Genomic DNA, 12,989 nt, shown 5'->3' on the forward strand with positions numbered 1-12,989 from the left:
TGTATCAGAGCGCTAAGTTCAACTTCCATCTGCACGCAGGTGAGGAAAACTACCTCCCAATTCTAGAGTGCTGAGTAGATCAGAGAGTGATGATACTGGTCCATGACACCACAACTTTCTGGGCCCGAGGGTTTGAATCCTTCAAGGTTTACTATCAAAACATTTCATCAAGAAGTGTGTCGGCTTTAAATCACAAAACTGTAGCTGTATCAAGCAACACCCTCCCACAGAAGAGACGTAAGGTTTTTTTATTTCCCTTACTTAGTTCACACACTCCAAGACAGAGGTGGATGCATTTTCCCACACCTGAGACCTCTCCAAATCCTCGACAGGATATTCTCACATATGCTCTGCCCACCCATTCACTGCTACAAGAAGATGATCAATCCCTGATGGGGTGTCCATGGTCTGGCCTCAGCTCCTCAGGTGACCCATGCACTAACCAAGTCATCTGATCTCCCAGTGCCTCGGTTCCTCCCTTGCCCATGAAATAGCAAGTATACTTCCGTATTTCACAGGGCTGCTTCACGGTGGTAAATCTAATGCCACTGAAGCACTCGGATGCATCGACCCACGCAAGGATGCAAACAGAGTCTGTGTCCCAATGAAATGTGGGTCTCCGCCCTAGAAGCGACTGCTCTTTGCCGGCTGGACACGTGGACAGCTTGTGAAGTGTGCCAGGTCCCTTTGAGATGAGTGCCAAACCAAGGTGAGTGCTAAAAATCAAGGATGGGGAAATGATGACAGGCTTCCTGAGATGATGGTATAGAGCAGCTTGGTCCCATTGCAGGGAAGAAGATCGAAAACAAAACATAACAATAGGTAGAAGGCTGTGAACAGCTTGAGAGAGTAAGAGCCCGCCTTCTCAACCACTCATGACAAAGTAATCACAAATGCAGAATGAAAAAAAGACCAAATTATGAGGTACTATTTGCTTTTTAGCACTGTTCCCAAAGTAAATGTTTATCTTCATCCTCACACAAATTTGAGATGCCTGCACAGATTTTGAAGTCCAACATATCCAACACTAGTCGTCACCTAAAGCTGTAGCCAAGCACGTAGGCAGAAAACCCAAATAGATTCAAGAAAGAGAGAAAGGGGAAAAGTCAACCTTACTGAGATTTCTGGGAACTTGATTATGCATCAGAAAAAAGAAACAGCAGGAGTAGTGCTGCTTTATTTTCACTCTGATGATAGTACGAGAGGAAGAAATAATACCCTGCAAAGGTCACTCTTATCCTGTTCATCTGTGACAAGATGATAATCTGGGATCTCAGAAAACTTTCTTTAAAAATCTTCACGGACATGCTCTTGTCAAAAGGATTAAGGTTTAATACATACCAGCAGATGCAACCGATCCGAGCATCTGCTAATCAGAGAGCAGTGTCGGTTTGCCGCACGCACCGGCTGGAGCTGATGAGAGCAGGAAGGTTTCCCATTCTTGTAGAGAAAGGCCAAATCCAAACATATATGAAATCATCTGTTGGCTATTCCTCCCAACTTACACGTACGTGGCTGAACATCCCTGCCCTGCACACGCTCCTCTGCCCGCAGGCATGACAGGGACGGCGTGACAGACGTGCACTGCTCGCAGCCAGCACGCCTGCAGCGCTGCTCCTAGAAAGCTTCAACCTCGGGACCATCTCAAACACCACCCACACAGGGTGGGAATGACACTCCGCCTCTGGAGAGGGGAACCACAGGAGGAAGAGTTTCCTGGATGTAGAGGCTTTGTGTCTTGAGTGCTGGGAGAAACCCACTGAAATTGCTCCAGATGGGACGCTTCCTTTTCTACTTTAAGTAATCCACCCGGATTTTCCAAACAGCACAAAGCCAACACACTGCAGCCAGAAGCAGGAGCACAGCTCTCAGAGGTGACCCCATCTTTAAAACAGCCCGTAACTATGGCAAAAATGTCACAGCCCGCTGAGAGCGGCCTTCACCAGCAGCCCTGTGGTGAGCCTGCACGAGCCCCCCAGTGCTGCTACAAGCGTCGGAGCTCACCACCTCAGCACCGGTTTGGGCACACCTCTATGAAACACTGTCATCCCTCTGTGTCCACACAAGCCATCCAAGTCGGTGTGAAAATGGCAGCAACTCACAGCCTTCATGAAAAGTTACGTAGCGCATGTAGCTCTGGAGTAGCTGGATGGTCTTATTAAAAGGTCTTAAACACTTTAGGATGGATGGGGGATGCTTCTCAGTTTCAGAAGATGGGCTTATTCCCAAGAAGCCTTTCTGTCCCACAACCAAAGAGATTAAGCCCACAAAACCAAAAATGCACAGACCTCAAGTGAACAGATACAGAGAGCTCCTTGCCACTGGGAAAGCACCGCCTGGCTATCATGTTTTGCTGCTGGACTCGGAAGCCTCTTTGGCAAAGCTGCACAGATGCCCACAGATAAGATGTGCTCAGACCAGCAGAAAGAGGCCTGGGCACTTTTATTTACCTCGTATATCATATCTGAAGACAGCAAAATCTAAGCCATCGATTTCAGCCCGTATTGCATTGGAAAAGACTCAGCACCATTCTGAACACCTGAAACAGCCAAAACCCACCAGTTCCCGTAAATGAGGAACTACAAACTGTCATAAACACTACAGAAGGGAGCAATTGATTCTGAACCCACCAAATTTATCTTAATCTGTTTGTACCCCTACATTTTCTTAAAAAAGAAAAACATTCCTGACAACAACTGGGATGATAGCAAATACTCCGCAGACCGCGCTTGCAAAATACTTTTGGCGCGTTCCAACCTCAGAAGCCAGATCAGGCAAATAACAGGAACAAGGAAACCAGACTCTGAGTCTGGACTAGCAAATTTGCATGGACTGTTTTGAATACAGATTCAGCAAACTGTTTTTCACAGAGCCCATATGTCAATCCACAGCCCAAACCAAGAGCAATCCTAAGGCTCTTTTTTGATGCTGGGGGAATGCACTGCTCTTTGCTGAGTGGGAGGCTTTATTCATGGTTGGAGATACAGCTCCGTGTAAACAAAGATAAAACACCCAAACTCTTAGCTGTGCATTCCTGGCGCAGCAATAAGTGGGGCACTAAAATTAGAAATGCACATGGAAGAGTGCTCCTATGAGTCTTCAGTGCTCAACATTTTGCCTTGTTTTGTGGTTTGCCATCCTACAGCTGAAACTGTTCAATCCTGTCCCATCACTCTGCAAGAAAATATGTCCATTGCCTTTTCACTGCTTTTGTTATCACCAACTGGTTGTCAAAAGAAGTGATGGAATAACAACCAACGCTGTCAAACATTTAAATCCCTTTTAAATTCCAGTCATTAGAAAACATTGTTTCCCAGTATGTTTGGAACTTAATGAAAATGTATCACTGATTTTTTAATTTAATTTTCTTTACCTTTTTATTGTTCCGTAGCCCACATTGAGAACGAGCCTCTTCTTCAAAATATTACTCACTTAGGCTGACATGTTGCATAGTGGCAGATGTCTAGTACTGGGGGCAGTGATACAGAGGCAGGGACATAGGCATGAATCCTTAGGTACCTTGCCTAACCCTGCCTTCATTTTCCCTATCTGCTAGATAAAAAAAAAATAAAATAAAATTATTTCTCATAATTCATACAACCACATCACCTAAAGTCCTTCAAGCCAGACCAAGGTTTCAATTTGCTAGATGCCATACTCATGGGTAGTAAGAGGCAAATCACACTGAAGAGGTTGCCAGGCTACAAGGACAGAAAAGATTTTGAGAGGAAGCAGAGTAGAAATGCTATGTTCAAGGTCATTTAGCACAGTGGTGCTAGCTGGGAATGAAACAAGTCTCCAGAGTGCCAGCCCAGTCCCCTCTGGATCAAGCTGCCTCTGAGAGCTGTACACAAGCAGATTTGAGCTTGACCATCAAAGCATAGGTTTTTTTGCTATTTAAATACTCCATAAATTTTGGTCACCCAGTATTTGCTTTTAAAAAAAGGCTAATTACCTTTGGGCCAGGTACATCTTACTACCTGGTATACCTCCCACAAAGTCTTATTTTGCCAAACAGACAATCTGTTGGAAATTCGTGATAAAACTCAAGAGTTTCAGAAGGCAGGTGTCCAATTCCAGACAAAGCAATCAGCATTCAATACATAATTCACAGCAGGGACAAAAAATCCTGAGCTTTCGTATGCTGCTATTTCCAGTATTTCATTTTCACAGGCTCTGCTGGAAGCCCTCTCTCCAGAGTCACAAAGTTTTCTTGTTTGTAAAAAAATGCAAAGATTTATTTTATGGGCTGAAATTTGGCATGTGTTTTTTGTTTGTTTTGTTGCGTGGTGTTGTTTGTTGTGTTTTTTTTCTTAAGGCCTTGCTGCACTCATCTCTTCGGCAAGGATTTAAGCAGAAAAAGTAAAAATTGGGCAAAATACCCTTTGAGGAGCCAGATGACCACAGCATTCACCAGGCCCCCTAAGTCAGGGTTCACACAATTTAGGAATAGCCCCTGCTGCCATCCATGGAAGTTACGTACTTAAAAGCCTTGTCTATACAACCTCCTGTTCCTAATGAAAGGCAAAGTGGTCCTTCTGCCTCTGAACCTTCCAATGGGTTACCGAAATATAGAAGGCATGATATGTAAGCAGAAAACACACTGCAGCTGCATAAGAGGAGCTCTGTACTTCACTCATCACACCAGTATTTCTAAACTTTACCAAACAGGAGGAAAATATTAGTTAAGATTTTTTCATAATGCACCTGCAGTTCTTCAAACAATACCTAAGGCAAGCTCATCTATTAACATGCCACTGCAGTCATGGTCATTTTGAGATCATGTCGGTCTCCTCCTCCATTTCAATTCGCTGCACCAGAAGGCCGCAACTGGCCATACTGGTGAAGGTCACACAGAAACCTCTCAAGTTCAGGTGAGACGTTTGGTCCTTTCTAAAACTTCAGCTCCAGCTGCATTCTTGAAATATGGTCTCTCCTACACCACCTCACATGACAGAAAGTTCCCTAGATGCCGCTGTGTTGCAGCTAAAGATGATGATTTAGTCTTGTAATTTTCTGCTCTTTTTCATATATGCAATTTTGAAAGACAAACCCCCTAACATTTTAATCACTTTTGACTGCTTCTATGACTCAGAGACTTTCACTTGCAAGTCATGGGCTCAGCCTTGGGCTGAGGTGATGGCAATCAAAAGCTGCTTCTCACCCACATGTTGCTGATGGCCAATATGAAGTAAACCATCATCAATGCCTAGAAAAACTCTGCTGCATGGGACTCTCAACAACTGCAAGACAGAGACAAGAACTAACAAGAAGTGAAGCCTGAGAGAACCTTTCACCTTGTGGTTCAGCAACACTGGGCTAACTCACACTGGGGTACCAGACTAGCAGAACTCCTCCCACCATACCTGCTGCTATGGGGAGGAAAGATCTTTGCTCCGTAAAGGATCTACGTTGACAAAATGCTTTCCAAACTCATCACTTCAGAGGAGATGGAAACACAGCTCCGCAGGACAACAGCATCCTACCATCTCTGCCCAAGGCAAGGGAAGCATCCAGCAAGACCTGGGTGACTCCTCTACCTTCACTTTTCAGCTCAGCTTACTTGAATTAAGCAAGATCACTGGGTACAAGGAGGGTCCTGCTCACTGCAGGTGTCAAAACTCTCCCTCTGCCCTCTATTAATGGTGGTCATTTTTAGCTCGTGGCAATGTCCTTGTCACCTGCCTGGCACACAAAAAATCTTACCAGAGTGACGCAGATAAGCAATGCAGGGATGATGCAGATTCATACTCATCCATGTCCTCAACAGCAGTTCTGCTGGCCAAGGGGAATTATCTGCGGTTGATATTGGCTCACCCATTCTGAGAAGTATTACGGATTTTCCAAACCTACTGCAGAGGGTACAAATCCCTCTGCTTCAGAGGCACCTCCCAGTGCAGTGTGTCTCATTGCAATCCTGAACTCGTACCAAGGATCGAAAGAGCTTCCCTCTGTGTGAATTTATGCCAATGGGTCGTGAATGTTAAATAAACTGCTTGTCATTATCCTGCTATCACTCCTACTCCGGTGAGAGAGGACTATGTTACAGTTTAGTTTATGTTGCTTTAAAACTATCTTAAAGATAATATAAAAAAGAAACCTAACAATAAAATTTCTCTTATTCCACAATAGGAGTGTCCCCAAGGGCAAGGTATACCTATAAAATTATTATAATGCTTTAACCGCATAAGCACAACTGGAAACGTCTTCTCTGAAAACAAGCCATAACTCTATTTTCCTATCTGCAGACATTATCCTGATAAACTTGGGAAGGTCAGCTAAGGTGTAATCCAATAAACGTGCTGATGTTCTGAGTAAGTACCTCACAATTCGCAGCCTAATCTATTATCCTACTGTAAGACCATCAAATGACTCACCAGTTTTAATACTTAGGACAGATCAAACAAAGGAAAATATCAAAGCTTTACATTCTAGTTCCACCTTTCAAGGACTTGTTTGAGTACTCTTTAATTACAGCAGATCATACATTCAACTCTGACATTTTCTTTTTCTAACAGTTATAGTTAGAAGTTGCTGTAGCTGTACTTTCCACAGGACATCATTATGTTAACCAATAAATCTTGAAAAGTCTGATAAAACTCAACAAAGAAACTTGGGATTTGGTCCCAGAGATGAAATTCAGCTGCTTCTGCCCACTGGATCACACACAGCAATTGTAACACACCAGGGAGCAGCAGCATCCCATCACTCCTGGGTGTGGGGTATAAGTCTTCAGAGCCCCACCTGAACTGTGGGCAAAAGCCACGCGAACAAGCATGTGCACCAAGGAGCACACGTCATCTTGGAGGCTGATGAATTTAAGAGGTCAGATCAAGTCCAAAACTTGGGCTATGTCTCCCAAACGGCCCGAAACTCAAATACACCTGCAGAACTTTGCATTTGAACACTCTGATTTTTTAATTTTTGTTTTTTAATAGTATCGGCAAAAAATACAAGTGAAAAAACAACCTATTCACAGAACACCAGATCCCAGAGGAAGAAGTATCAGAAGACAGACAGCAGTACTGTCAGCAAATTGCAAATGCTTAGCAAAGGGGTTACAGAAGTTACATGTCTCTACGAAGATGCTGGTGCTGACCATGGGCATTGCCAAAGAAAATGATGAGTACAAATCTCTTCCAGTTAACTCTCACAGTGTTTTCACAGTAGAAAGTTTTTCCCAGTAACAGTGTGCATTCATATGTGTTTGGCCCACGCAAGTAAAATGAACACAGGTTATTCGACACAGTGCTTGAGCACTACCACTGTTAAAACTTCTCTCATTTATCGCAACAACAAAAATCCACTGTGAAAAGGACTGAATTTCATCTGGTTTACGCTGTTGCACTTTTTGACCGACTGACTCAAATCACTGTTTTTCAGGGACAAGCCTGTAAGCTTACGCAATAATTACGTACAGGCTGCTAGAATGAAAGAAGAGTTTATTGGGAGGTCCCTGCAGAAGGGATGGAAACCACACAGGCCACCACACCAGAGCCTCTGTGTGCAGATGGATGCTTTCAAAAGTGCACAAATCTGATTTAACTCTGCTTTTGCTAAGTTCACATACTTAAACAAGAGCAAATCTAAACTAATGCCAATTGCTACTTTAGTTCTGCTCCAAAAGTATTGTTTCTCAATTACTTATAAGATACAAGAATGAAAAGCCATAAACCAAAGAGAAGGCCTGTATGGATAATGGGTGTGCACTGCCTCACTCAACTATCCTTTTGATACTTTTGACTTTTAGGGTTTTATTCAGGGCTGCCATTGGTAAGACAAACACTGCACACATATAGCTCCATACACGCCTACAGACCTATATACATCTTAGAAATGAGATGAGTCGTGAGATTAGGGAGCAAAGGCAGTGCACAACTGGGCACAAACACATCTGGGATGATTTATGAGATCTCAAGAATTGCCCTTTCTAAAGTGCCACTGGGGTGTCACCGCTTCTTCTGATAAATAGATAACACCTCTCCAGAACTTAAATAGCTCCACTCGAGCACTACCTAGATGAGTGACAAAAATCAGCTGAGCTGCTGTCACCCCTGCAGTCCTTGTCTAGACACAGCAGAGTAAGTGCGAATTCCAGTCTGCCTTGCTGGGCTACAGCCACCCTGACAGCTGAGCTATGATCCAAGCCACTTCGTCGCCACTGATTAGACAACAAAAACAAAAGAAAACAACTTGAGATACAGACATCTGAGTCCTTCTAGCAGTGTGACAGATAAAATCAACGAAACAGAAAAACAACAAGAAAGTAAAAGTGTAAAAGTAATTGTGAACTGAGCAGGTTTTAATTCACAAGCTATTGTTGGTGGGAAGTTGAGGTGAATGAAATTACATTTTTTGCAACTATTTTTCTAACAATGTCTGTGGCAATCTAAGGATCAGAGGCCTTTCACTCAGAGGTATGACAGCTTTTGAGCTGGTGCCCCCTTCAGCGTGGCTGCACCCTTCTCCCCACTGACAGCCACATCTGGATGCTATCAGGAGGAACTGGCACGCCTGCTCGCAACAAATACCAAGCAGTTAGCAAATTGACTCCAGCAGTCGATGCTGGCCACTTTCCCACTCTCTGTTTACACAATGTGCCACTAACCTGTTGAGTCCGAGGTTTGTAAGGAGAGCTGCTCTCTAGGTCAGCCAGGATGCTGGTCAGAGAGTCAATTTCTGCATCTAAACTGGACCGTCTCTCCTCAAGCGTCTTGCCACCAGGATTCACCTTAAGGAAGAAAGAAGAGTTCCAGTTATTCAAACCACTTGGCCCGGCACATGGTTTCTTACCATCCTCACAGAGCTGCTACCATGCCCAGCAATAACTCCTGGGCTGCAGGGACAAACATGCTGAAATGCTATCGCAACAAGCCTCCATCTCATAAGGATTTAGGCTGCTTTGGGGCTTTTCTTCATGTATTTCCCACAGTGGTCCTATTGTGTTAAATTGACTTGGAGGATTATGCAACTTGGTGTGCAATCACTGCTGATGTGAAGAAGCAGGGCAATGCCCGCTCCCACAGACAGAAATGATGTATTTTAGAAGGACACCTGGCTAGGCAACCAGAGCTGGGGACAGACTTGGAGCACCTGGATCCTGGGAGCATCTCTTCAGCCACATCCCCATCCCAGACAAAGCATAAGCAAAGCTGAGCTGCAAGCCACAGTGGCCAGTGACCAGCCACCTGCACCTATTATTACTTTAAATCAATTTGTGCAAACTGTACCTGCCTGATTCAACACTTCTTCATATTTTCCATCTAAAAAATGAGGTCTTTCAAGGAGGAGTGAAAAAGTTCAATTCATTTCTAGCAGATTCAAGGTGAAGGGCATGATTTGCAATAAGCAGTCACAAAATACCATAAATAAGGTCCTTCTGAAAAGGGCTATTACACAGGAAAGCCTATGCTAAAAGCAAATACCAAGATACACTCAGGACCCTTTCTGATTCAATAGATCTTGCTTTCTCTCTGCTTTCAAAACAGCCCAGCTCCACTTGTACCCAGGCTGGTAGGGATGATCACTTCAAAGAGAAGAGACAAGAATTTTCACTACCACCACCCACCTCCGAAAGGTAAACCCAGGTCTCAGCACCGCAGGAGAATATGTGATCCCCAAGCCACTGTTCAAGAGCTGCACTCCAATCCCTGCTAGAATAACCATTCTCAAAGAGGACTCATTCACATGCTTTGTTTTTGAAAAATCAACCTAGTTCAAAACCTCTTGGAAGGACCTCCGTGTTCTACAGCCCAACCCAACAGCAGTGTCTCCCGGCAGTGCCCAAAGGCAGGTACAAGGTAGGAAATACCTCCCTCCTCAGTGTTTTCAGTGCTTTGGAAATTAGGCAGATCTGTCAGGAATGAGAAGTTCAAGAAAACCAGCTAAGGATCCCTTTCAGGTGCAGTGTAGGTGCCAGGAGCTAGCCCCACTGAGCCAGCCCACATTTAGGGCATGCACAGAAACTGAAGTTCCTGAGTCAAGTGAAATATTACACATTGAAAGTCTTTCCTCAAACTGAGTCATAGTCAGTAATTTTCTTCTGTCCTTCCATGTCTGACTTATCTACAGATCCCCCAGACAAAGTCTGTCCGTGTACGTGCAACTACAGAGTTAGTGCAGAAGAGCTCATTCACAGTTTGACTACTACAATAATAAAAATACTAAAGAATTACCTAACAACTCACCTAATTTCAACCGTAAAGCCTGTTCAGACCATACCAGCACCTCCCCACAGACAATCCAGCTCTGTTTGCCTTCACTCTCACCAAGTTACTTCGATTTTCCAAGCCAAAAATTGGCTTTTTCCTTTGGCTCACTGGCTGTTCCAGATAGTTTTTATTTAAATTTCATTTCAGGAGCATTTGATCATTACCTGTTTTACAGAACTCCCCGGTCATCAATCCAACACATAAATGGCAAGTTGGTCAAAGAGAGACAGACTATGCAAAGCAGGCAGGCTCTGATCTGCCAAGCTCATACGTGCTGAGGCATTCATTAGTTCCTAATGATTATTAAATCTTATTGGATTACAATAAATTTGGCTTGACTAACAAGAAAATGGAAGCTCCAATGTGCTTTATGCAAGAAGACGTCATTTAAAAGGCTGAGAGTCAGGTTAGAAACTACTTATAAACTCAATTCTTCTTGCCTATTTTTATTATAGAGCCAAAGTTTTTCCATCCAAACTGTCGTTCAAAAAAAGAAATACTTTTCACAGGAACTACCCCAGACCATTACTCCTGGCTAGCTGCAGGCACCTGGATTTTTAGATCTGCAGAAGTACAATTTCCTTTCCACTATTAGTGCACTTCATGGCTCTTGTTTAGTTTTACTCCATCCTCCAGTTGTTGGCCTATAACTACAGGGCAGCCACAGGCTTCCCAGACACAAAACCTGTGATTACTCCACTCCAGCAAGTTTTTAAGCTAAGCAGCCAAAAGCCAGCCTGGAAAGTGGGGGAGATGCAAAGGGCACCCAAGGCCCCAACATTTGAAGTGATAAGTCAATAGCAGACCCGGGAATAAAACTGGAGCCCACACATAGCCTGTTTGGTACCCTGGCCCTGGAGAGGAGGGATGGTGGCAGATTTCATTTCTGCTTCTTAGCATTTCTGGGCCATATTATTCCCAGGTTCTCATTCTCCAGAACAATTATGCAATAGCTGACCAACAAATGCTGCAGAACAAGCTGTAAGGTTGTAAAAGTTAAATGTCCTTAGGAAACCTAGAAAAATAAAATAAAATAGCATGGAAACATCTCTATTGATTCTGGGCTCTGCAAAAGATTTATTTATTCAATTAAAACGTAATCAACATAGATTAAGAGCCCAATTCTACAAATGCTGGGGCACAATGCAGTATGACAGTGCCAACTAATAATGCTACCGATGTGTGTGAGGGCCTACTGGGACAGGACTGGACTTTAAGTACATTTAAGAAAAGGTAAGCCTTACAAAGATGGGTTTCTGCTTGCTCTCTTTTCCCCATCTCTATGAATCTTGATTTTTTTTCCCCACAGTGCTCCAGATTCAACTGAAAGATTTGATGCATATGGAAACAGGAGAAGAATTTGCAGTGCTAACTTTAGCAAGAGAGGGTTAAGTTATTTCTCTTCTCATGCTCTTCGTCATGACGTTGCTATAAAAGTTTTATGATATTGCTCTGGAACCAAGCCCAAGCGCCAGGTCCCAAGGCACAACAGGTTCGCACAGACACGGCTCTGCTCTGAGAAGCCCAGACTGGTTAAGCTCACAACCTTGCAGATACAAACACCGGAACCAGAAAGAACTGCTAATTCTATTTCTGTCTGAGTTTATGGCATTGTTGCAAACCTGTCGCTTGCACACCCTCCCTTTCAGGCAGCAGAATATGGAAAAATGGGTTTAAAAAGAAAAAGGATGCTATCTTTGGCCCAGCCAACGTGAGTTCGACAAAAAGCAAACACAAGTCAACCCAGTCCAACAAATTACTCATGCCAGAGACTATCCACTCACGTGAACTTCTGCAACGCCTACACTCCTATCCCCTGGCTCAGTCCCTGCTGCGAGGCAAAAGGGAGAAAAATTGCAGAGAGCTTCACTGCTTGGCTTGTTTGTCTGCCACTGAATTCCTGGTGTGCAGCTCAGAGCAGCTGTGATGGCAAACCACTCCCAAGCCCCATCAACCCACTCTGTTCTAATGAAAACTGGCTTTAATTTTGCTAATCCTACCACCCAACACCAGCCAGTGCCACAGGTCCCCCTGCACCACTCCAAGGGACATTCATTACAGAATATGCAGTGCAGAGGGCAATTCAGGGCCTCAAAATCTTGCCTTGCTGTGCTAAAAAGGCCATAAGACTATTCATCAAGCTAGAAGACATGAAAATCACAATGATCTCCCTAGATGCCACCTCTTCCTACAACCTAGATCACCTGCTCTTATCACATTTTACAGGTTATAGCTGAAAAACAAAACGCTTCTCGTTTGTTCAAGTCAGCTCCTTGCAATGGGCTCAAAGAGAAGAATCTGGCTCCCAGATGTCCTTTCTAGCTCCTCCTCCAAATTCCTTCCCCTACCCAGATCCAGACGCCTCTCTTTTACTCTGTTTTCTCCTCTCTCCATGACCTGTTTGCTGCCATGCAGTGCTGCAGCTTGGGACAGTCATTAGTCCCTGGGACGAGAGACGCAATGCGGGCTGCCAGGCTGGTCTCTGAGCCTCTATGGGAAATCACATTGATGCCCAGTGGGGTTGCTGTGTCAGGGAAAGATGGAGGGCGGCTTTGCAGTAGTGACCTGCTGACTTACGTGGACAGCAGGTTAGAAGTAACTTCAGAGTACTAGTGTATATTTCTACCAACACAAGGCAATGGCCAAACTGCTCACCACTTTCAGAGCATCAAGACTTTGCCCACTGCAGTGCAATTTTCCAGCATCAAGATTTACCTTCTCTCCCTCCACCTTAGCCTTGCTCAAGTCTTTTCTAAAGTAGGTTGAGCTTTGCATTGC

The 12,989-nt window shown here is 44.1% G+C and overlaps 1 protein-coding gene across 4 annotated transcripts in view; it reads right to left on the minus strand.

Moving 5' to 3' along the window:
• LPP (LIM domain containing preferred translocation partner in lipoma) overlaps nt 1-12,989 on the minus strand; it is a 331,834-nt gene that overhangs the window by 145,022 nt on the left and 173,823 nt on the right. For all 4 annotated transcript variants that reach the window (XM_074912516.1, XM_074912519.1, XM_074912517.1 and 1 more), the window contains one exon: nt 8,609-8,731. In XM_074912516.1, the coding sequence (XP_074768617.1) occupies nt 8,609-8,731 (123 nt within the window). The remainder of the gene's footprint in view (nt 1-8,608; nt 8,732-12,989) is intronic.

The sequence above is a fragment of the Athene noctua genome, chromosome 8, assembly GCF_965140245.1.
Source record: "Athene noctua chromosome 8, bAthNoc1.hap1.1, whole genome shotgun sequence".
NCBI lineage: Eukaryota > Metazoa > Chordata > Aves > Strigiformes > Strigidae > Athene > Athene noctua.